The sequence below is a fragment of the Molothrus aeneus genome, chromosome 3, assembly GCF_037042795.1.
Source record: "Molothrus aeneus isolate 106 chromosome 3, BPBGC_Maene_1.0, whole genome shotgun sequence".
Lineage (NCBI taxonomy): Eukaryota > Metazoa > Chordata > Aves > Passeriformes > Icteridae > Molothrus > Molothrus aeneus.
In genome coordinates, this window is record NC_089648.1 from 52,489,598 (window position 1) to 52,515,714 (window position 26,117).

The 26,117-nt window shown below is 40.5% G+C and overlaps 1 protein-coding gene across 4 annotated transcripts in view; it reads right to left on the minus strand.

The window, feature by feature from the left end:
* The window catches only part of ARID1B (AT-rich interaction domain 1B), a 325,159-nt gene that overhangs the window by 84,724 nt on the left and 214,318 nt on the right, over positions 1-26,117 (minus strand). For all 4 annotated transcript variants that reach the window (XM_066546937.1, XM_066546936.1, XM_066546938.1 and 1 more), the window contains one exon: positions 14,058-14,301. In XM_066546937.1, the coding sequence (XP_066403034.1) occupies positions 14,058-14,301 (244 nt within the window). The remainder of the gene's footprint in view (positions 1-14,057; positions 14,302-26,117) is intronic.

Consider the following 26,117-nt stretch of genomic DNA (forward strand, 5'->3'; position numbering starts at 1 on the left):
CAGAAGAAAGTTTAAACAGGGATGACCTTTTCCCATCTTTTGTATACCACTGTTGCCACATTGGTGACATACTCCACCTGCCAAAATTTATGCAAAGTGAATACTACAGACGTTTCACAATATTACTGTTATGCAAAACCAAAGAAAATGCAATAACACGTGTTAAAAGGATATAAGCTGCCATGCTAGTTCTTTCCCCTATACTTAACAGACGAGCAAAATGCTATACAAATTTATATAGCTATCTAGTAAAATTAATTGTTAAAACTACTGAAACCAGCAGTCTACCTAATATAGTATCTGCTTTTTAAAATAAGAAAAAGTCATCTGAAGAGGTAAGGGAATTTAAAAATGCATAATACTATATTTGTAAGCGTGTTTTCTATTTTATAAATTATGTCAAATGCTTTTAAATTTTTTCACGTTGAAAATCTTCACTTCAAATGAAGTCACGAGAGAATGTGCACTATGTTTGGCGAAGATGGACTGAGAAAAGTACTAAACAGAGACTGCATTATGGCTACAGCCTTGGAGTTAAACTGTAAAAAGTTTAGGTGTACTTCTGTTGACCCTAATTCCTTAGGGTCAACATAGCAAGCAAGAGCAGACCTTTGATATTCGGCTGAGGAGGAGTCCTTACAGTCCACATCAACAATGTTTTGAAAGATGCTGAGGGCTCTCTGCTCCCATCACAGTAATGATACTGGAGGATGCTCAGCTGTGATGCCCTGTAGCAGCTGGACAATACCTCACAGAATTATGCCTGAACAGTTGAGTCGAGAAAACACTTTGGTGATAACAGGTTCCCTCTGGAAAATAACCAGTTAAGGGGGGAAGGAGGGGTATAAACACAGGAATTTTAAGATGCATGAGGAACTGGAGGATGGGGGACTGATCACAGCCTGTGTTGAAAATGGAACACTAGGCTGAAGGAAAGGCAGAAGTTACAGATCTTGTGGGTTGTCTTTGGGACAATTTCCAATCTAATTTAGGAATTGAGAGCTATGACTGGATTATTGACATTGATTGATCACAAAGTAGGTAATATTAGTCAATACAAAGGATGATCAAAGTACTACCTAAGAAACCCTTGTGATCACCTTTTGTCTTGCAGTATTAAAAATGCAAACGTTTACATACATGGATCAGAACCGGGCCTTTTATAACTGAAGAGCTGTAGGTTATCAGGCAGATACAGGAGGAAAAAAGGAAGGAAAAATCTGACCATATCTGTTGACCTAAAATGGATATAGCCTACAAACAGCTACACTTAACTATGTCATGTGGTACTCAAAGAAACAAATTGATCACTAGCATAAATTAGGAGGATTGTTTACAGTAGAGGTAAGACAGCACAACATCACTGCTGATGTGTCACTGGCAGGCCTTCATAGAGACAAACTCAGAAAGCCTAATACAAACTGGAATGGAAACCAGCTACCAGCATGAAATGACAGGAGGCTGAAAGCGTGAGTATTATTTACTATGACAAAAACTAGAGCTGGAATTTTGTGACTTCTTTCTAAGAATATATTTGAGGCTAAATATCAGGGAGGAAAAAGAGCATGATGATGTTTAGGAGGATAATCAAACCATTATTGGAACTTGAAACAACTTTGTTTTAGGAATAATGAGGTCCTGAAAATCTAGTGATTAGGATGAAATCTGATAAAATAATAGGATAATCATCACACAGTCAATGTTACAATAAAGGCTCACAGACCAGAAGAGACATTCCGGGTCTCGGATCCCTACATCAGAAATGAAAGAACATAAATAGGCTTCTATATGGGAGTGTTTCAAATGAACTTTTCAGGAAATTGGAAGTGAGGTGCAAATGACCTCAAAGGAAAGAAATTTTTCTATGGGTAGCATAAAGGGAAACTGGTCATGTGTTTTGTGTTATCTCTTTAATCTTTCATCTATGACCCTTTAAGAATAAAGAATTATTTTATTCCTTAATTTATGCATTGTAGCCAAGCTTCCTGTTGTATCAACAGTATTTTTTAAATTACTTGTTCATTCCAGTAAAAAGCAAGGGTTGTTTGCATATTCTCTCAAATTAAGACATGCAAAATATGAAAACCTTCCTTCTATCTATGCAGTAATCTGAGTGCAGATGTTTTAAAAGGCCTGGGATATGAGGACCCTTTCAGATACAGCAGCTGTGGCTGTGCTGGGGATATGTGGAGTCAAACACACTCAAACCAAGCCTTTTGGCTCTGCTCAGCACCACACTACAGCTGATAACCCCTTACAAGGCTGGTAATCCACTGCAGCCTGCTTACCAAGACAATTTCCACAATTTCCCTGTGTCAGGAACTTGGGACTAAACCCAGAACCCTCCTGCCTTGGAATGCTTTAGGTGGCTGGCTGAGAGGCTCACTGAAAGCAGGACTGCAGGAAGCTGATTTGTTCCATTGCAGCAACAGCAAGCTTCTGTACAAGCTTCTAAACAAGGAGCTTATCAACTTATGCCAGATTTGGGGATGTTCCTATATCATAAAGCGTTATCAAGACTGTTGTCAGGCCCAGCCCTGATTTTCCAAATTACCTCTTAAAATAAATGTATCATGCTTTAAAGACACATGATTCCCTAACATATGTCAGTGACTATCACAATCTGTGTAAAATCAACGAGAAGCAAAACCCCCCCTTTGCTTCTCATGAAAGTGTAAAATTCTCAGACTACCAACACTTGAAAGTTACACTTTCACGTGCTTTTTTCTATCTATGTTACATTCACCATATCAAGAATGGGGTTGTGGGTGAGTTTCAAAGAAATTACTGTAACTTAAGAGCCAAATTACTCACAAGTCTCCATTAAAAATGCAACAATGAGCAAAGGGGCCTAGAGAACCCTAGCTCTGACTTTTCTCCACACAAATGCAAAAGCATAAACATCTTAATTTCATGAGTAGAAGCTACTTGTTTGACATGATATAACATTTAATTCAAAGCAAAGTTGACACTGACAGGATGAGGTAGCTACTCAATATTTTGTTTCATCCTCATTACTCAGTATGTAGTCCCAACATATTACTTATGGAACACCATCCAAATGTCACCCTTACTACAGAATAATTCATTATATTATGGACTTCAAAAAGAAAAAAAAAAAAAAAAAAGAATTAATTAGCTGAAACTGTGAAACTGGGGTCTGTCAAATTAGACATCCAAGATTTATTCCCAGATTGTGGAACCTCTGAGTAAGGTATAAAGACTGTAACAAATACTCAGGAGTATGAAGTGAAATAATTGTTAGTACTGCCTGAACTGACAATGGTCTTGGCGGCAAGGGGCAAAGAAAATGTATTGCCCTCCAAGGCCAAAGCTCTTTTTGCTCTGGAGGGGAAGGGAGAGCAGCAGCAGACACTGTCAAGCAGGTCTGTTTCATCCATGCCCCATCCAGAAGTCACTTCTGTGTCTGGACCAAAGTGAAGCACTTTCTCCTGAGATTTTGGAAATAAGACCAAAGCAAGCTGTCAATTGGAATCCTCAGAAGCATGCAGCTCACCCAAATACTGAGTGGCTTTCCAGTAGGTCACTGCAAGCCCCTGTCTGCCTGACAACAAATTCCAAATTCTGCTGCAAACCAGGAAGGCAGTAGAGCTCCTCAATATTAAGGATGCATCATTTAATTACTTGTGTAAGTGAAGGCATAAGTCAGTCTAAATCTAAGAATCTGCTTCTCTATCTTCAGTAACACCTACCCCAAACCTGTAATTTCACTTTGCAGTTATGAGAAGTTTCATTTGGGGGAATCAAATTCTTTCTGCTTTCACCTCTGCCTAACTCTGCATCCATTTAATGCATTATTTCCATTAAGCTTGGGAGAGTTTCCAGCCAAGGATATTTCTGCTGGAGGCCAGTCCAGAATGGTGCAGCCCAGGATAGCAACCAGCTAAAGCTTTTCTAATCCCCACATTCACAATCGGTGGCTCACAGTGGCTGGCATGCAGGAACTGAATAGAGCAGGCAAGCTCATATTTCTCTCACCAGGCCAAATTAATAAAAACAAAACCTGATTTCTCCTTCTCGTTTTCCTATTCTTCCTGTTCCCCAATATTTTTCCTCTTTCAAACAATTTTTTTTTTGTTTGAGAAGCCTAATGTTTGGCTGCCTTCTGAAGAAATGGGCACAGTGACAGATGAAAGGCCGTATTCATCGCCTAATTCAGAATAGGGAAAAACCGACTGCTGTGCATTTAAGATTCTAACAACCTTGCAATTTTGTAGAGCCGTTTTCCCCAACCCATTCTTTTGAAGAAATCTGCTTTTATTCTGTTAATAACTAACCACAGTTGCAGCAGCATGGATCCGATTAGCAGTTCTTACGCTACAAAGGGGGTTGGGGGGAGGCTGTGAACAGGGTTGCCAATTTGTCCACCTGGGTCCCCAGAAGAAAGATTAGATGAGGTGCTTGCTCCTTTCTTCCCCACTCGCTCGCTGCTCTGCACTAGACAGACCTCTTCAAAGCTCAGCCACTGATTTAATTTCTTTTTTTTCCCCTCTAAAGTCTCCTTTAACCACCCCTCCACATGTTTTGCACTCTGCTGCTGCATCCCTCCAAAGGGATGGCGTGAATTGGGATGAGAGGGGTTGGGAGAGGCTGCGGCCACGGCTTGCCAGCACTTTCTCTCACGCCTCTACAGGGCCTCTGAATTGCTTTTCGATTTTGAAAATTGTATTCCCTTAAATTTTTTTAAAAAGTGCCTATGTTCTTTAGAGAGTGATTCAGACCTGGTAGGCATACTGTGTTTTTTCACTCTGTCCTTTTAATCCTTCCATAAAAATGGTAGTTTTGCTTGCATTTGAACTGAAGTAGAAGATTATAAAGGGTTGTATGGATTTAGTAATCTGTAATTACTTAGGACACATCACTACATGTTTGTAGTAATTACGTGTAATGCAAAAAGCATATACTTCAGCTAGTGGAAAACAATTCTCAAATTTTCTATAAGATGTCAATTAAACTGAATATAAAACTGCAATTGATGCAAGTGCTAAATATCTAAAAGCTCCTGACAAAGGAGAGGGTAGTATTTCTTTTTTGGCTCATTTCTTCCTTCCAGAAATGAAACCTACCCGGCCACACACCTGAAACTTAAAACCTCAGAATTCTATTTAGGGATTTAAACCAAGTTCCAAAAGGAAGAATTTTTCATTATCAGTGCTCATTCTCTAGACTATATTTATAACTAGGAGGAGATTTTTTCTCTAAGCTGCTCCTTACTGTGTCACCTGCATTCAAGAGCCTGAGAAGCACAACAGATGTAGCAGACATACATTTCTAAAATTTGCCACCTAATAAAAATCTTAACTCCTAACTTTAACATTGCCAAATTTTAACCAAACAACAGATCAATTGTTTATAATATCTGTAGTGTAAAAACATGCAAGATACAAAACAAAGGGTGAATGCAATGTGAAAATGCTGTTTCTTATCCATATTTCTTTTCCCTTGATCCAGGTAAGTTTAAGAATTTCTCAGAATCAGGCAGCATTAACTTGGAAGACCATCAGCGATGGAGTTTGAGTTCTCCCTGCTCCTCCCAGCTCTCTCAAGTCTAGCAAGCAGGGAAATTGGAGCAGCTCTACGTGGCAAAAAATGAACTATTTACCTAGTCCTGCCTGCTACTCCTCATGCTAGATCACTGTCTCTGATTAAAGAGCATTTTAGTAGCAAAATGTATGTGCTCTCACTAATACTACCCTCAAAAGGAACAAACCCTCAGCTAATCTAGTTTTTCTTATTGTGTTAGATGGCATATTACACAGCCCTGGTCTCAGCAATTCTCAGGGATGAGGGAGAAAAGGGCAAGTTGAATGCATAAAGGATAAAAGCACCTTGAGGCAAACCTGCTTCCAAAACCCATTTGGTGGGTCTGATCTCCCTAGAAGACAAGATCTATCATGCCATATTTCATCTTGCCCAACAACGATAAGCTCCAAAGACCGGTGCGGAAGCAAAGCAATTCTTCATGTATTTTTAATCAACCGAGAACTTTCATCTGGCGAGCTCCCTCCGCAAGGTCACACGCACCACGTGCGGCCACGTGCCTCTCATGCAGTTTGCAAACACCAACTCCTATGTCAGCTTCTGTTTGGAAGGGGGAGTATTAACATTAGCAACTCCTGGTTATATCATTTATAAACATGCAGATGTGGATTATTAAAGATTAATGCATTTTGGGATTGGTGTCGGCATTCCGTTTGTCTCACGCCGAAACCAATTCTGTTCTTCATTAGTCAACGACAACCCACATCACCCTGTTGTGGAAGAGAAATCAAAGGTGCAAGCGTGAATTGAGAATAAGTGATGAAACTGATTACTAAGAAACTTAACGGCTGTAATCAATCAACACATCACAATAATTTGAGTCCACTGTTATCTGAAAATGGGGAAAAGCTTGCCGACTGAGTGAATTGTTCTTTTGTGTTTGCTTTCTAAAAACCAACTTTGCAATTTGACTTCCGTATCTACCTACAGAGCGATGCTGTCAAAGGGCTGTTCAAATCTTTCAAGTCGCAGTTCCAGCCGCATGAATTTTGTCTCTAAGGAGGAGAAAGGATATCTCGTTTTTCATTAATTTTTAAAAAAATTATTATCTGGAGGTAGTGAAAATGTTCCTCTTTTGAGACACAGAATTAATTCAAGCCATATTTGCAATTGCACAGACTCCTTCTTCGAAGGAGGGACACACCACGTATCTGTCTAGTCAAGTCTGACACTAACTATGAAGCATGAAGGCCACTTTAAATATCTCACGGCAGTGATACATAGTCCACTGAAAAAGTAAAAACTGCAGCAGCCTATCCCATCACAGAAACCAAATACCTTATGACATTTATTCTCTATTTTATCTAGGTATAACAACCATCTGTCAACAACAAAAACACACTGATGGAGATGTGAGAGACTTTTCCCATTTGCTCATTAATCACTGCTTAGTATTGCAAGGGACAAGGGAGTGAGAGACAACCTTTTAATTTATGATAAAACACAAATTAATGCCCTATATGCCAACACCAATAAAGAGAGACAATCTATGTTTGTGTAGCCAAATAATGACAGAGTAAAAACCCCCAAACATACAAAACCAAACACACACCACTTTAAATTTCTTGACAAAAACATAAGTGGGTTGACAAAAAAAAGTTATAAAGAAATGCATAGGTTAATGATCAAATGTAAACACTAGCTGTCCAAGGATGGCCTTAGGACATGCAGCTGAAACTAACAACAAACATACCTGTCAAATCTTGGCCGCTGTTGTTAAGTATATTTGAATTTTGTTACGGGAAGCAGAGCACATGCATAATTATACAAATATGTTAATTGGATTTCAACAGCCTTCATACTCTAGATGGATTTGTACCAGCAGGGTGCTACCAGTGACTCACAGAGCTACAAGAAGTGGCCTGTGTACATGTGCTGCCACAGTGTCCACAGCAGCAGATGCCCCACCATGGGGGCTGCTCAGCCATTGCCAGGATGGTGGAAGCAGGCCTGGCAGGAATCAGCAAAGAGGACAAACCAGATACGGGGCAGAGCACAGATATGGGGATGTGAACACCACTGATCTGGCCATCTGGGGAGGGTGCTGGACAACTCCCAGCGCCCGATCCTTCAGGGTGTTCAGTCTATAGGGCAGAAATGTTTGGCACTGGCTTAAGATAGCAATTAAACACTAAAACTGCAATGTGACTGAGAAATATAAGCACTGACCCACCAGATATTAAGCAAGTGAAACCACTTAAAACTAAACCCCCTAAGCTACCCATAAAAAAATAACCACCCAGGGCATACTTTTTTGGGGGGATTTACTGTTTTTCTATCTGATACTTAACTTTGGGCCAATAAAAAACAGCAGGTTGATGCCTGTGGAAAATGAAACCCTCTGTCATCATGAAAACTGAACAGGAGGAACTTGAACAGCATGTCTCTGTCTCTTTTCATCTCCTGCACCTGTTCTGGAAAGACCACCTCTGCAGAGAAGGACACCTCCCTGATCTCTGGCAATGTTGCAAGTATGATAGGAGTTTTTATAGTGCCTTTTGCAGCATAGTGTCTCCTCACAAAACCTGATTGAGACTATTTAGTTATTTCATGAAGCCTTGAGACAACAGATTATTCATCAGTTGTGACCTGGGCTGAATTCTAATAGGTATACCAGGCTGGATGCTCCCTGTGCTAGAAGCAATGCCTTGAGCTAGAGCACTTTACAATTTGCTTATTTTTTCATCCTTTGAAAAGACAGAAACACTCTAAATGTTGTACAAACCATTCAAAAGAAAGGCTTTTAAACTACTACTATGTGAAACATTCACATATTTCATTTATAAGCATACTAGATTTGCAAAACTGCTGATTAGATGTTTTATGCACTAGAAGTGATTAAGAACATAGCTACGTCAATGGCATTTTGTGTTTTGGCTTTTTTCTGGTCTGGATGCCAATGAACAGCATGCATCTTCCTTGCAACAAGCTGTTGCAAGATTTTTGCCTCCGGAGAAGCCAAGGGAGAAACATTGATAGATGTGTTAAAATAATCTTTCCAGACAGGGGGATCATATCCATTTTACAAGGATAAAATCCCCTCTTGTTTTGCAATTACTTTAGGGTATTTGAAACTTCAACAAAAAGCATAGTATTACAAATTAATAGATTCATACATTTGTTTGGGTTGGAAGGGATCTTAAAGTTTGTCTGGTTCCAACCCTCCTCCCCCCTGTCATGGGCAGGGACACCTTCCACTAGACCAGGTTGCTCAAAGCCTCATCCAACCTGGCCTGGAACACTTCTAGGGATGGGGCATTGACAGATTCTCTGGGCAACCTGTTCCAGTGCCTCACTACTCTTACAGTGAAGAACTTCTTCCCAATATCTAATATTAACCTCCTTTCAGCTCAAAGCCATTCCCCCTGGACCTGTTACTCACGTCCTTTTAAACAGTTCCTCTCCAGCCTTCCTGTAAGCCACCTGTAAGTGCTGGAAGGCTGCCTACCATAAGGTCTCCCTGGAGCCTTCTCTTCTTCAAAAAAAAAACCAACAAAAAACCTCAATTCTCTCAAGCTGTCTTCCAGAAGAGGTGCTCCAGCTCTCTCACCACCTTCATGGTCCTTCCCTGGATCTTTTCCAACTTAGGTTCTGCTTGTGTTGGGGACCCCAGAGCTGGATGCAGAACTTCAGGTGGGGTCTCACCAGAGCAGAGCAGAGGAGCAGAATCCCCTCCCTCACCCTGCTGGCCACACTGGTTTTGATGCATAAGGTTGCCTCTCTGGGCTGCAAGCGCACATTGCAGAGTCTTGCTGAGCTTCTCCTCCACAAACACCCCCACAAGTCCTTCTCCTCAGGGCTGCTCTCAATCCAGTCTCTGCCCAGTCTGCATCCCTAGGGATTGCCCTGACCCAGGTGCTGACCTTGCACTTGGCCTTACTGAACTTCATGAGGCTCACACAGTCCCACCTCTGAAGCCTGCCCAGGTCCCTCTGGATGCCATCCCCTCCCTCTGTGTGTCAGCTGCACTGCACAGCTTTGTGTCATCAGCAAACTCGCTGGGGGTGCACTCAATGCCACTGTCCATGTCACCCACAAAGACATTAACCAGTGTCACTTTCATATGGCAGTCTTCTCTCCCTCAAAAATATTTAAAAGAGGTCCATGCCATATAATATACAAAATAGTGGTGGTTCACAGGGTAAGTATGTAGAATAGCTCAATCCCAAGGAAAATATTTTCCCAAATTCTTTTCAAAAACGAGATCTACAGTAAAACTATTGTTTTACTATAGTATCTTCTGGAAACTGGTTCAACAGGTAGGCTTTTCTTTTATAAGGCATAAAAGAAATCATCACTCCTATTCAGATTCTTGCAGTACAATGTCCCTTTGGACTATGATAGACTGCTCCTCATGTTTCTCTTCTCACAGCATTTTAGTCACACACATTGACTAACAAGCACACCAAGACAAGATTTCCTGTTACTGTTCCATCTGGGTATCCCATTTTCCTCTTGCTCCTCTTTTTTGCCTGGAGTGCTGGCTGTAATGCTGATGGATCCTGGAATTCAAGCCACCTAGGTGTGAAAGACCTCCACGTCTGCAGAGAGTAGAGTTCAGCACTGAATGGATTACATCCATTGATTCACATAATTATCACAATTAAAATTTTGGGTATTTTTGATCAGAGGAGGATACTGACTGATTAGCAAAAATTAAGAAGCCCAGCAATAACACTCCTAAACCAGAATATCCACAAATAGATCTCTTCCCGGAAATTGTAAATTCATCTATATCCAAGTTCCTCAGTGAAAGGAGACAACAATTGTAATAAAAACAACAATGTAGCTGAAGCTGAACAGAGTGAAAATAAACTTGTTTCTTCAGAAAGTACATGGAATGTCTTAAAAGCACAAGTCAAAATACTAATCTATGTAAGTGAAGTCAAAATACCAATCCATGTGAAAAAAAATCATGTATTTCTAAAGGCAGCATTTGCTACTCATTATTAGCATGGCATACCCTTCTCTTCTATAGAGATAAAAATTCCTGCAGGGGTTTAAAAATAATAGAGTCTATTAACTTGTACAAAATCTGCTTGTCCATCATGGGTTAAGGGATTCCTGGCCTATCAGCAATCTTTCACAGAACTCTTAATATTAAAAAAAATTTGCTGCTTACACCGCAAGGGAGAAAGAGCTGACAAAAGCCTTTGGCCAGTGAGATCAAAATTGGGGATGGGGGGAGAAAGGGGAGCTTAGCTTATTTACATTTTTGCTTTGTTAGTAAACTTGGAATTGTTAGAGCAGGAGGGAAAGGGAAAAAAAAAAAGAAAAAAGCGAAATTAACAGCCACTAAATCTTCTGGCAACAGCAGTGCATTTTGATATATGCTGTGTCAGCTTCCACTAATGGTTTAGGGTTGAATAAGGCACAGTTCAAGAACCAAAGCAGTGCGGGGCATCACATCTCATTCTTTGGAAGAATACGTACCCTAATTATAAAGATGGCTACAAAATAAAGAGATCAGGATTTCTGGAAAAACAGAATAATGATCTACTTAATAGGAAATCTTAATGTCATTTTGAATCAGTAGAAATCATAGATAAGTAGGATTTCAGCCCTGTAATGAACATACATCTGAACAAGAAGTCTTCTGATTTTGAGAGGAAACTACCTTTCTGAAAAAAAATCCATCCAAGTTGCTTTTTCTGCTCTTAGGAGTTAATCTCCCTGGTCTATTCTGGTAATGTGAATGGAAACAAAGGCTGTATGTGCATGTGCCACTTACCACACAAAATATCCATCCAGTATTTCAGAGAGCACAGGAAGGAAATGCCCACTGAGCTAGGGACGTGCCAATGTCAGTGCTGCCTGTGCCAGGCTGTTCCTGTGAAATTTGTGGCGTGCAGCAGAAAGCAATGCAGGGTGGCAGGATTGCAGAGGGGTGCGGAGACAGCTTAAACAGGCAGTGGAAGAGAATCAGCCATTTGGGAGGTTTAATAGGGGGCTGTTTGTCTGCCCTTTTGATCTTAAATTAGTTTTCAATTTTGTTGCAAGGAAGGAGCCATTGGAAAAAGGATGCTTCTCTTCCAGTAAACCCTGGGAAAGCAACACCTTTATTTTAACGGTCTTCCCACCAAGAACCCCCTGCAACATTTTGGCTTTCCCTAGCTATAGCTATCAGCAACACAACAGCTGCTCATTTTACAATGACTTGCTGGAGAGAGAATGATTGAAAGAGCCAATCTATGTCACATTGAGAAACTGTGGCACAACATCGCAGGAGGTAATAGGAGAGGAATGAGGTCAGAACAAACAAGGGTAGGGTGAGAACGCAGAAGAAAATAGCAGAGAACAAAATTACTAAAGGCAAGGTGCTGTACTACACAATCTATGTTTAAAAACGTCTACAACCTGACTGCTGCAAACAGCCACAGAAATGCAAACAAGCTCTGTGATACTTTTTCTTAGGGTCTCATGAATGCAGCTGATGATACAAGCTACCACAGTCCTTGTAATGAAGAACAATGGTGTGAACACACTTGGTGAAAGCACAGTCTAATTCATATGGCTTGAAAGCCCCAGCACCCAGCAGCATTCCTCTATCACAGGGCTTTAAATAGCAGCCTTACTCCTCTTTTTGCAGCTCGAGAAGCAGCAGCAGCAGCAGCAGCAGCAGCAGCGATGGTACTGCAGCTGCCCAGCTGCCCTCTGGAGAGCGCTGCCTTAGCTCACGTCTGGGAGTTCACCTTTAGCAAGAGCTGCAGAGACCAGAAGCTTGTCTATGACAGGGAAACAGTGCAGGGTGATTTTGATTTAGCACCATTCATCTTTCATCGTTCCTGTGAAAGAATTGCTTTTGTGTTACTGCAGCAGACCAGAAAACCACCGTGCAAAATGGTGGCACAGTTTGTATGTAGAGACAATGCTTTTCACTAGGTGAGTTATAAAATGTACTTTTGGGGCTCATCTGAAACGATAAAGTGACTCTGACTCTGATCCTGACCTCTGAGCCCATATACCTTCTATTTTTACCCCATGGGGATTAGGTGGTTTCATAAAAGTTATTACTTGCCCCTACAGACTTATGCTCATCCTTACATATCATGGCTACAATAAAGCTATTTTCAGCGTCACAACTTTTTTTCCCTATTCAGCAACCAAGCTGCTAAAATGCCAATCTATTTACTCACCTGAATCTGACTGTGGCAAAATGTTACCTTTCCAGCCAGGTGGACTATCTGGCTTCACTCAACAACAGAGATGGATTTCTACACCAAAAAATGGGAACGACCTTGGAAATACAAAGCTACCACACTGCATATAATGCTGTCCCCACTATTCCTGCCCTACCTGAGCATATGCTGCCACTCAGAATGGCTGTAGAGGTATGAAATAACTGCAGGACATGCACAGCATCAGGGCTCAACATGCTCAGGCCACATTTAGTACTAAACGTTCCTGTGTGCACTGAGCTTACTTCCCTCTGCTTATCTAGTTTAACCTCTGCAGACAAACAGGCAGGAACATTTTACACAGATACCTTTGTATCAAATACCAAAACACATTCTACTCTCTAAATTTTAACCAGCATTCGGTTTACAACAACACTCAAATCACCTAACAAAAAGGCACTTCTGCTTTTGTTTCTTTTAACTGAGGTCCATGTTTATTATTTTGTGGTTTTGTCAGCAACTGATGTTATCCCCAGGGTAATGTCAGCACTCTCCTACTCCTAGGAATTCCCCTAGTATTCAAAATGTCAGAAGATAATAAAAAAACTTGAGCAGCAGAAAGAGAATAAACTCACCTGAAATACTAAATACAAATTGCTGCCTGACCCTCTGGAATAAGTAACATGCCAGATGGGTGGGGATAAGGTAAGAACTGAAATTAATGTATACCATTTTTTTCTTCTGGGTATCTTAACAGATTTCCACAAATTTCTGAATATACATGACTGTGTGTCATACTCTAAATTGCACAAGAGAGCGAGCAGCAATCCTGCCACTGGTATTCCAATTACTACTGATGGGGCTGAATCCCAAGTAACTTGCTAATTTTTGCAAATATTAAGAAATATCTCACACAATATTCTGTATTCATGTCCAAAATTACATTGCCACAATACAGAGTTGGAAAATTTCTGCCTCATCCTGCAGGTCTGTAACCACCATTCAAGCTCAACAGCCAAACCCAACAAAAATACACAGTTAGAACAAAAGAAGGACTGTAAATAATCAAGAGAAGTATGTGACAAATGATACACAAACCAAATACAAAAACCACAATTAAGTATTCACACTGGTTGGTGATAAAGACATTTATCGAACCTATGTGGAGTCAAGTTCAGAATTTTGAGCATTCTGAAGGCTTGGTAGCTGAACTTTAGATTGAATTTACTTTTGCTTTAAGTATGCATTTTTTTCAGGAAAAGGCCCTGAAAATGCAGGATTCTCAGAAAATAAGTTAGTTTGGAATATGGGAGTATTTATTTATGTATTTAATAAACCTACCAATTGGTATAATTTTGTTTGTTAGAACAAACTTACCTGGAATACTCGCTGGAGAAATGGGACCAGATCTTGACTGGTTGCTTCCAACAGGTGAGCCTACAGGGGAAGGCGATGGGCCCCCAGGGATGCCAGAGAGATGTGGAGAAGCATGAGGGGAAAACGGAGACTGTGCAGGGTTGCTTTGCTCCCCTTGGCTGCTCGTGGAGCCTGATGCGCTAACAGCTGAGCTGAGGGTTGCTTCAGTTCCAGTCGGCAAGTCGTCAATGGATCCAGATAAATCCTGAGCAAAAAGGAGAAATGACCATAAGTGCTTGCATGAATACTCAGGCCACAGGACTCAAGAGATGGCATGGCAATAGATTCATTTGTTTACTTATTGCAGCAGATAACTGAGAGGTTGTCTTTAACATTTAACACGTAGTTAAATGATGGCAGAAAACAAGGACGGTATGCACAATTCTCTGCTTAATCTCTAATTCTTTTGAGAAAAAGAGCAAGCAAGGGCAACAAATGAATTGGAACTAAATTCATTCAGCATTGAATTTAACCTTTTCCATCTGGATTAAGCTTTCAAAATTAATCCCACAAATTCTGCCTGAGCATACCAAAACTAATGAAAATGATACATCAGTTTCACTTTCACACAGTATTTAATGTTGGGGTTTGCTACCATTACAATCACAGCTTATACACTTCACTCTAAACCCCTACAATGAGAGAAGAGTGTAAAATACACAGCTCTGTAACACTCCCTTGCAGGTCCTTCGCCTTGCAACAAGGAGTGAGAAGAGGCCCTGCCTTCAGCAGCAGCACTGGATCCGCTGGCCACCAAGGAACAAGGAGCAATACAAGAATTGTATTCTGCTGCTTCTCCATTTCCACCAAAGACCAATGTACAGCTCACAGGTTCTCTTCAATTTCATCTGAATACACTGCTAAACAGTTACTCCATTTCAGCTCATAACTGCTGCATTTTCAATGAGAAATCTCCTCTGTAGGTCACAGCACATTTGAATTCTAACTATGAACTGCTGGACATACTCCCTCAAGCTGTAACACAGGAGTTATACTGGTCTTTGAATCTGTGGGAGTCTTTAGGGGTTTTAAATAATTTTAAGATCAGATATGAAAAACCAAGAATGCTGTGACAAAGCAAGCACGTGCTCCCCAACTGTCAGAAAAAAATGTTAATTCTTAAGTATCACAGAAAAACCTCATACAAACCAAAAGGTGCCAATATTGCTACGCTTCTGTAGCTATTGGCAGCTCATGAGGAACATGTTACTATGTTGCTATTTCTATTAGCAAATTAAAGCTCAAAAAAGTGGCACGGATCTACCTCACATATAGATCAGGTAATGAAATGATCCCTGAGACTTGAAATAACTGGCATGACAGGGTGCATTACTTTGACTCATCCTGACTTCATTTGTTTGGCTCATATAAGTGATTGCAGCACAGACAGCATGACCCCTTGTCCAAATAGCACAAAAAGAACCGGGTTATGCCGGAGCAAAGAGCTCAGGAAGTGAAGTCTTAGTGCTGCCTAATTTTCATAACAAAAATGAAATTTTTTAGAAGTCACAGAACATGGACAGAACTTACATGGTGTGAGTTAGAACTCTGCCCAATGATGGCTACATCCATTACAAGAGAGACTCACAGCCAGGTTCCCCTAACAGACAGGACATGGTCAGTCCTCCAAGGCACAGGAAGAGGAGGAGTAACAATTTAAGCACTGCTAACACCCACTAGAGGCCTTAGAATGATACCTGTTATTCCTCCTTGTCCAATGCTACCTGTTATTCCTCCTTGTGCGTAAGGGCAGGGAATACCAACCACCAGACTCAGCTCTCTGCAGGCCTTGTTTCCAAGGAGTTCCCACAAATATTTCAAGAACAACTCTCACCACAGTTAAATTTTGCTTTTTCTGACAAGCATGAAATTGTACATGTATGCCATTAGGCACATGAAAAGCAAAAATTAAGGCCAAAACTTCAGTCTATGTGTAGATGCTGCATTCACTCAAGAGCAGACTTCCAAATCTGTACAAATGGAAATTTAATTATGAAGTGGGCAATAAACTATTTTCATTGGGGTTTTTTGGAACTATCAACTGCAGAAAATGTAAACAAGAAATAACAGTGCTTGGTACTGCATAGAGCAACAGTAGATATTTTTCACAGTAGAATGTATTTGGCAAACAGGTAAGCAATTACTGCTTTTCCATACATAATATGGTATTTTTCTAAATGGAATCAAATCGCTGCTGTTGTCATGTGTAACAAATGCTGCAGGAAGTGCTGATAAAACAAATGCTGCTGAAAAGCATATAATAAACCTCTGAAAACTGAATGTTGCAGAATAGAGCCTATTCTAAAGGAATATAAATTCTGTCTAAAAAACAGATAGGCACACAACTGACAGAAGATATAGAAAGCACACAGGTTTATGTTTAGAATAACAAAGGTTTTAAAAGGGTATGTAGAGTAAAGCTTTCATTTGTGTTGGCAAACCAAAGTACTTGAAAAAAACAAATTTGCCAGGATAATGGAAAAGCCATGAAAAAATTAGCACAGTCCTTGATGAAATTATCTGCTGTTCACAGGCTAAGGCAAAACTTCAGGATGGAACTGAAGTTCACTTTTCCTGTCAGGTCACAGAGATTTCTCCAATCTTCCACAAAAGCAGAACAACTGGTGAGTCCCAGGCATCTTCCTGAGTGCCTGCTTTCCAGGAACTTCTTCACTCACCTGATGAAACTCCTTCACCAGGGTGGAAAAGGAAGAGAAAACTTGCATGACACCAGCCTATTTAAATTGCCAAGCCATGCTACCACCCTGAAGCAGTGCAGGCGGAGGGAGCAGCCTGGCAGGCACAGCACACCCACAGGGCTTTGCGCTCCCCAGGTGGGATTTTCTCCCAGGAATGGGGAACTTTACAATCAATGCATCTGCTCAAGATGCAATAATAATGTTCACTCATCAGGCACATGAAGAAAACGGAGAAAGAGGTTGATCTCAGGATGGCACAGAATATTGTTACCTATCTAGAAGTCTGAGCTGTGCAACACAATCTCCTACATTGTCTTCAAGTGGGCTAAAATAAGAAATATCAGCTGTTCTGTACAGAGTGGTTTAGGTTTTTTAATTTGTTTGGGGGGATATGGGTTGTGTGTTTTGATTTTGTTGTTTTTCTTTTCTGTTAACATACACTTCAAGGCCTTTCCTAGTTTTCTAATGTGGAAAGCCTGAGCAGGCGAGCAACTGGGAAACTTGCAGCATACAGAGGCTTTAGAATCACCTCTCTTAAATAAAGAAGCTAATTGGGAAATTAAAGAGAAGGAGAAGAAAGACTTTATGTGAAGCACCTGGACAGAAAGGAGAACAGAAAGTTGACTTCTGCTCTATTATCAGCATTTTAATGCTTTCTTTTGCCTCCTTTTAACAGAACAGTAGTGAAGTTGTGCAAGTTTCACATCACAAACATTTATTTATATATAAACCAGTATACAAATACACATTGTATATGTCAATTACATGGATACACTTGCAATTACTTAGCATATCTACATATAAAGCTATTAGGAAGCCTGCTAATAGGAGAAATTCACAGAGGTTTAAGCATACAGCCTAGTTAACAAAGAAGCTCTGTAACTAATACTCCTCTAGAGGACAATTTAGTCAGCAGGGCACCAAGTCTATTCTTCTTTTATAAGTAGTATCAGATCTATGATGCCTGTAAAGAACAGAGAGACCTTACTTACTGCATCTCATTCAAACCAAGGCACCTTCAAGCTACAGTGCTTCCATTTATCTTGTTGGAAAGTTGGCAGGTTAGGTAATTGCTGGGATTCTTTTAAGGGCCTGAAGTCCCCATACCCTAAGGCATGCCTTAAATTTTGCCTCTTTTCAGAGGCTTTTTCTGGAAAGCACTCATTTCTTCTAGTTAAATCTAGCAAGTTTAAAATTACCAGTAGTCTTGTGTTTCTTGTAGAGCAATCTTATTATTCCTATGCACGGTATTTTTATGACTATATTTTCAAATCTGACATAAAATCTTAGAAAAAATGAAAGACAAAATATTTTCTTTCTCCCTCCCATCACAAATCTGTATTATAATTCTGTATTGTCTATGTTACCTTTATATCCTGTATTATCCCAGACATCCTAACCAGCTTTCAAAGTTTGTTTCTACATAATACCTTGATTACAAACTGAAATGTCCCCATGCAGGATTGATCTCTTTAAGCAAAGTGTTTATCTTCAACTATCTTCAGTTCTAGCCTCACCTTCCACCTATGCATGACCTTTTTTCTTGTCCATCTGACAAGAACAAGAGCTGAGCAAGGGGTAGAAGGAAGCAAACTATTTATCCAGAGACAGGAAACACAAAGCTACAAAGAGACCACAGGAATAAAACCCCTACAAACACCCATATATAATATTATAACATTAATTACTCGAGGAACACACCTAGATCAAATAAACAGCAGTAGGGAGACTACAGTAGCTCAGTAATACCACCACAATTTTACACACCAACTGTGACAGGACTACAGCATTCACTGCAGAACAAAAATTTACACTGCAAATACTTTGTGCAGTTGCAAGCTTTGCTTAGCAATGTCTCAGCAGATACAAACCAAGATTTTAAGGGAATCCCTTGCTAAATACTTACAGTTATAAAAGGATGAGCATCTTCTCTGAAATCAGCAGAAGGAGAAAATGTGGGGCACCTTGCTAATGGAGCTCCTACGCCACTAAATCACAGCCCAAGTTCTCTAGGAACTTACTAGGAAGTTACTGCAGTTTGGGGCTCTCTGGTGGGGATTATGCAGAGCACATACAACCTGTGACTTATTTAAATTTTCCAGCTCTTGCCTACCAGTTCCTTTATGCTCAGGGAGTAGAAGAAAAGCAGAGCTATTAAAATAGAAGACAAAGATATTAAAATTAAAGACACACAAAACCTTTCTATCTCCAAGTAGCTGAACACCCCAGATTCTACCCTACCATCCACTGTGCTGGGATGAATCCCAGCACTGCACATAGGGAACTGCATCAACTGACTGGCTGCAGGATCAAAGCCTGCTCATTCCATTCAGGCCTTCCTGCAGTATTTCCCTAGGATGGTGCTGCTCAAAAAACAGGATCTTGCATGAAATATCCATCTCTTTAACATGAATCACCACTTTAGAAGCAAAATTATATATACAAGCAAACATATTTCACATGTAAGTATGTAAATATATATTCAAACAGACATACACTCTGCTATTGTTTTGGAGCCATGGGGGATTATGAACAATATGCTCTGTAATTGAGATTAACTTTGAACAAATGATTTGGCTGACAAACACACATATGCACACAAAAGGAAAACCCACAATAGCTCTGTTTAAATTTCAAGATATTTGTAAGACCTCTTTTCATCACAAAGCAGCCTATAATAGCATGTTTCAAGAAGTCCTCCAAAGGCCCTGCTGGTCACATTGTGGAGGCAGCGAGTGAGCTAACAGCCTCCCAGCGCCTACGCAACCGGAAAAACGCACGGGCGCAGCAACGACTGGGACCATGTGGAAAATCCTTTTCTTTTCAAAGGCTGCTACCCCCAACATGGGTATCTTCCTTCCACGACAGCTGCATAATAACCCTCATCTAAGCACAAAAAATTTACCTAATGCACATCAAAATTGTTTATCAGGAGACAGCAGGGCTGCCATTACATTTCTGCCAAAATCCCTTTTACATGCCTTACTGAAATTAATTCTGTGGGAAAACAAGGTTCATTCTCTGAATCTTGTTAAATCAAGGTCTGCAGTAGGAAAAGTAGAGAAGACCACTTCTAGTACAAACAGCTCCATGAGGATAAAGCTTGATTTCTATTGACAGGGCTTATTTCACTTGCAAGACAAACACAAACTTGGACAACAGCTAGGCAGAGATACTTCTTATGATACTCGTGTTACCTAAAAATCTTACTTAATTCCACTTACTATATGTTTCAGTGTTTTTAATCAGATTTTTAACTTTAACCTCTATGTCACAAACTATTAATAGAATATTCCAAAGGAAGGGAATTCTAAGTATATCATAAAAACATTAGTGTCTTGCACTAAATTTATTGACAATGCACCACTTGCCAAACACATTCCCTTCATTCTGTGGACCTCATATGCTTCCCAAAATAACTTGGGTTACTGAACTGTGCTGCAAGTACTCTCTCTGATCAGTATCAAGTATTTTCTCTGAGAAGTTTTACAGGCAAGTCCCTGAGGATGCAAAAATCTTTCCCCAAAAGCCCTATATTCACTCAAGCAACCAAGAAGAAGTGCAATCAAACAACGCAGTGCCAGTGCTCTGTCTGATGTCCTTCCAATCTACGAGATCCTGGAATTAGATCAGTCTTCAAGAAGTTATCTCCTTGGAAAAACAGATTCAAATCACAGCTTACTACATAATTGCTAAGCAAAAGACTTATTCATTCAAAGAAAGAGTAATTTTTTACTGCAAAGGATTGTTTTTTGTAAGACAACCTTATCTAAAAATAAAAGTTGTTGACCTAGGGATACAGGAATCCAAGAACAGAACGTGACTTGCCCATATCTGTCACACATGGGATGAGAAGAAGTTGCTAGGATGGATACAATCACATTTCTGGGTATAAAATGATCCATAATGGGAACTTATTTGCTTGTCCAGACAAGAGCTTTACACCAAAACCAACTTGGGGCATCTAGGAATTCAAAACTGATGAGGCACCAGATGAAGGCCCCACCAGCCACACTCCCCCCTGCCAGTGCCAAGTGCCACTCACTGCAGGGTCTGCAGCTCCTTGGCAGCTACCAGGACGGGGCTCCTGAGTCCTACAGCTGCATCAAGTAACCTAAAGGCAAAAATTCACTAGTTTATAAACACTGACTCCTGTGTATGAAATGATAAATAGTAATGACCCATGTGCCATCAAAGCAAAATGACAAAATCTAACAAGGACTGTAAAGCATAGGACACACAGCCTGTCTGACAGGGACACTTTTTAATATTGAAAATAAACAGTAAATCTCCAGAACAGAAAAACAGTAACACAGCATCTCTCAAGATACAAACTTCCCTGTTTATCTCTGAAGGAGAATGCTTAGCACATAGAATTTCTGGAAATAAAATTTAAAAACAAAAAGCCACAAACCCTTAGGAGTCATTGTTTCTTCAGTACTGTAGCAAGAAAAATTCCCAGCTAACAACTCTTGTAGCTACAGCATCATTCATCATCAATAAACCATCAACCTTTAAAACAACCAAATCAATGAAAACCACAACAAATGGCCCCAATGAAGAAGAAAGAAAAGTTGTGTTTGCATAACAGCAATCTAATAAAATTCAGTTTATTCATACTACTTCCCACGCATAGTACCAAACTTAACCGCTCCCAAACATGAAATTCCTTCTGTTAAACCTAAAGGGTTTTTTCGTATAAAGAACAGCGAGGTGAAACGTAACAACTTCCCTTTTTTGCTTCTCTTCGTATTACAACCATTTTCTAGATCATGTAGCCTACAGTTGCCTCCACAGGGATAAGACAGACTAAATTGGCAGAATAAAACAGAGAAGAAGCTGAATAAAGCAAACCATGTACTGACCCAAAATCTTTCAAGCTCTCTGGAACTTATTCTTTTGGGGATCACTATCCTTCTCCCTCTGTGCAGCAAGCCTAGTGATGCCATCCTGATGTTTAACCTGAATGGACACTGCATGACCACCCTGCTCACCAGCCCAGACTGCTCTCCTGGCTGTGCTTCTGGCCATGCTGAATTCAGCACCAAAAAGCCACAGGGAAAACACCATGTAGCTGCTACTCCTCCTCCCATTACCTACTTGCTCTACTTTCACAGCTGATGTAGAAAGAAATCAGACTAAGTAAGGAAGGAGTACCAAATCACAGGAAAGACAAACACAGATTTGAGCAAAGGCATATGAGAAAGAACTAGACATTATTAATAGAACATATGGGTTGGTAGATCTGAAAGAGACCAAACATTTCAGCAAGAGCAGCAGCAATATGCGTTAGAAAGTACTGCTTACTCCCTTTATTCCATTTACTCTGGCCATCATACTTTGGAAACTTGCAGCACATGCAGTCAGACATAGACCATCTGTCTTTGAGACTATATATTCAAAAATCTGATATTATACAGGTGTGGCTCAAGCAGAAAGGAACAAACAGAACTTCAGAATACCATAACATGTAACGTGGTAAAACTCACACCATGCCTCATCTGGACACACCCACGGGACTGCAGTGCAGAGATTCTCAATAGGTCTGTGCTGGGCACCTCCCGTAGAGGAAGCCCTTTGAACATGACCACACAACCTCATGTGGCTGCATGTACCTTTACTGTTTACTACTACAGACATACCCTGAGTCACAACACACCTATTTTGCAACTATTAATTGACATCTTTCTACATGTGCTTCTCAGACTATCCCATCCCACGTAGCATCCAGAAGGCATTAATTGTGCTTGTAACTTTGGACCTACAATACTATCTGATTTGGAGGCTGCAGCTGAGAGAATAAAGTGTTGGTCCAACAACCAACTGCCCACTGATCACTGAAAGGAGATATTGTCATGCCACAGTAAATTAGAGAGTTGCTAACAAGTGAGCTGTTCTGCCAGCCCAAGGACACCTATGCATGGAGCACGATAAAGGGCTTAAACAACGCATTGAACCGATACACCTGTATGCCCAAGGTTTAAAAACTCTTGAACTACAGCACTTGCCTTTTTTCTTTTTTTTTTATATTAATACCCTTTGTAGAGTTATGGTTTGATAAAAAAGTCTGTCCCAGCAGGTTACCGTGGGAATAAGGATCTACAAAACATAGTTTTTCATTAGCTTAGGGCTTGTGCATGCATCATACCGCGTCTCTTTCTTCTCTCTCCCACAACACCCTGTAACCAAATACCACAATTCAATGAGATGGTAAATAAGCCCCAGACACATTTTAAACTTCAAAAACACAGGTGCTCTGTTAACTTTCCATCTCTTCCTCTTGAATCAGAGAGGAGAAAAATGTATACATCAAAAAGACTGATAACTGTTGTAAGGACAACCTTTTTAAGGAACTGAATAAAGTGACTTCCCTCAGAGAACAAAATTAATTAATGAATTAAGTATTATTTAAAATACTGGATATGCAATGTTATACTGGGGTAACAGGCAGAAATGAGTGTTATAAGGCTTACCTCAGTAAATTTAGCTTAATTTGCCACTTCAGGCTCATTGTCTCATCCTCATGCAAGATCCTCTCATCCTTGTTCCTCTTTCTCTTCATTTTCATTGAACTCAATGTAACTCAGTGGAATGTAGTATGACCATCAGTATGGTCACAAATGCATGGGGCTGTGATCACTCTGCTTCTGCTTTGCTCCTCACCCCCAGCCACACACTCAAACTGCTTATTTCTTTCTGAGGTCTGTGGACCACAGCAGCAAAACCAAACAATTACTCTTCAAGAGCCATTCACTCAACCCCTCCCACATTTACATTCTCCAGTAACCTGGGAAAAGACTGGAAAATTAAATCCAAGCAGTCAAAAAGCAGAAAATAAACTTTCAGATTGTTTCTCACACATGCCTGCTAGAACAAGGCTCCCAAAACACCCCAAGTTCTGGAATTCATATTTCTTTGCAGTAATTCAGTGCTTGCTGGGCATGCTAAATAATTATGTGGCCAGGGAATGTGGTATTTTGAGATGACACAGCTTTAACAAACTTATGTAGAACTCAAGTCTCAGAAACCTCTATATAAATTTCAAAAGGTTCTGAAATTCTAGAAAAGTGTCTTGGCTTCAGTTTTCTTTTTGAAATAATGCCTTGATTAGCCAAGTAGGAAGCATAACTTGGAGCAGTTCAACTAGGCATTAAGAAAAAATTCTGAAATACTAATACCCTTCCCCATCTAGTGCTAAGGACCATTTTGGCATGGGAAGAGGTATCTCAAGGCTAAGATAATGCCAGGGTTGTCTTGACTGCTGAGTGAATTATCCAATAGGTTCATAATTTCAGGTGCACTCCTGAAATCCAGTAAAGGAAGAGACACATGGATGTGTCACTACAGAAGTATTAAACACTGTGTACTAAGCAATCTACCAAACAAAACCCAACAGATCAACTACTACTGTTCTTTAATTACTATATCATACAAAGAAAAAACATCCATGGGGAATTTTGAAGGTTTTGTGTGCCTGAGCATGCTTCAATGTTGTAGCTTATTCTTATGATATAGGGGATAGGGAGTCCTGACATGTTTTAGATAAAGCTTGTAGTTGGTCATTCTTCCAAAATTTTCTGTCTCTTTAAGGGAGGAGGTTGGTATTGCAAGAACTACCTATTCATTGCAATGCTAATAAAAGTGGGCTGAAAAAATTCCAAGAAAGCATGGGTAGATGTCCAGTGTACAGCAATTGTGATTCTCAAAAATGTGACTGCCACAATGGATGATCACTTGGTGAAGCCTTACTGGGCAGGACACTTCCTTACTGGGCAGGACACTTCCAAAGGCAGGACACTGCCTTTTTGTAAGTACCCAGACCTTCCCCTGAGGTGCCAACTGTCCTTGTCCAACACCTGCCAGGCTACGTCCCTGTTGCAGCTTCCTCCAGCAAGCACCACTGCAGTGCCACAGCCCACAGTGCACTTGGAAGCCACTTGTATAAAATATTTGTAAATAAAATAAAAAGTAACTCCTTTCCCTATTGATCTGTATTCTTGTTGCACTGAATTTTGAGAGTATTCATAAATGTTGTGGAAAAACACATCAGGTAAAATGACAGTGGTGGAAAAAGAAAGAACTGCAGCTGGAAGCTTCTTTGAAAGAGGGTTTCCCAGGATCTTGTAAGGCAGTGATCCTTTGCTCTCCTCTCTGGCCGCCCCTTTTGCCCCGTGGGAAGCCAAAAGAACTGCAGCTCTAGTCAACAACTGCTTCCTGGTCCTTGCAAGAGGAAGCAGAGACTTCAGCCCTGCCAGACCTTCAGGTGCAGCCCTACCCATTGCTGATTCTCCATCCTCCAGGCCTGTCTGAGCTTTGCAACACACCTTAGGGAGCTGGGCCAAGAAGGTTTTTGGGGAGCGCATCTGATAGAAGGATGGAAAAAGAGTCATCTGTACCAAGGCATGGTTTGTAAGTGCTACAGCTTGAGAAGAACACGGTTCTTAACCTTACGAAAGTTTTGGTGCATGGCTTCTAAGGTCATTGCTGCTTTGCAGCAGTTTTGCCTGAGCTCCTGTCCCATTTCCCTATTCACCATCTTCTATGCTGAAGCCTACAAATGGGGCCACTGTTTATACACTGCTGCCTCTCTTTAAAAAGACAACTACGAACACCACAACTTCTAAGATCCGCCTGATGGAACTATCAAGCCACAGCTGATTTCAACCTTTAAGTTATTCATTAGATAGACCACCAAAAAAGAGGGGAAAAAGCAAATCAGTAAGTTAGATCTTTGCAAAGTCTCAAAATACTTCTGAAGGATGCTTGTCAGAACAAACAAATGTACCAAAGGAAGAAACAGCCTCATGAATTAAGTAAAAAAATAAATAAAGGGAAAACATATGAAAATTTCAACAACTGTGCCAATCTGTTGTGAGCTGTACCCGTGCCAGTGGGCGGCCTCGGGGCACCGTAGGATTCCTCAGTGCAGTGCCAAGCTCCAGCAATATTGTTATGGTTAGAGAGGAATTTCTCACAAGAGCTAACAAAGGCAGAAGGTCATAAATAAACACAGCAGGATCGCCTTGTCAGTTCTCATTATTAGCGCTGCAGGCACTTGCTTTTCTATGGGCTGCTCACAGGTTCATTTAAGTGTAAGAGCTCCTCCTCAGAATTTCATGCTCATAAATAAAGACAACATTTCATTAGAAAGAAAGGCACACCTAAGTTATTTTTTATTATTATTTTTTTCACGCACACAGGGGCACATGTGCTTGAGCTGGCTGTGCTGTCTGCAGCTGCTCTGTCCGTTCACACCCTGCACTGGCACAACCTTACACTCAGCTAACCCAGAGCTGCAACAACACCCTTCTATGCTGGCCTC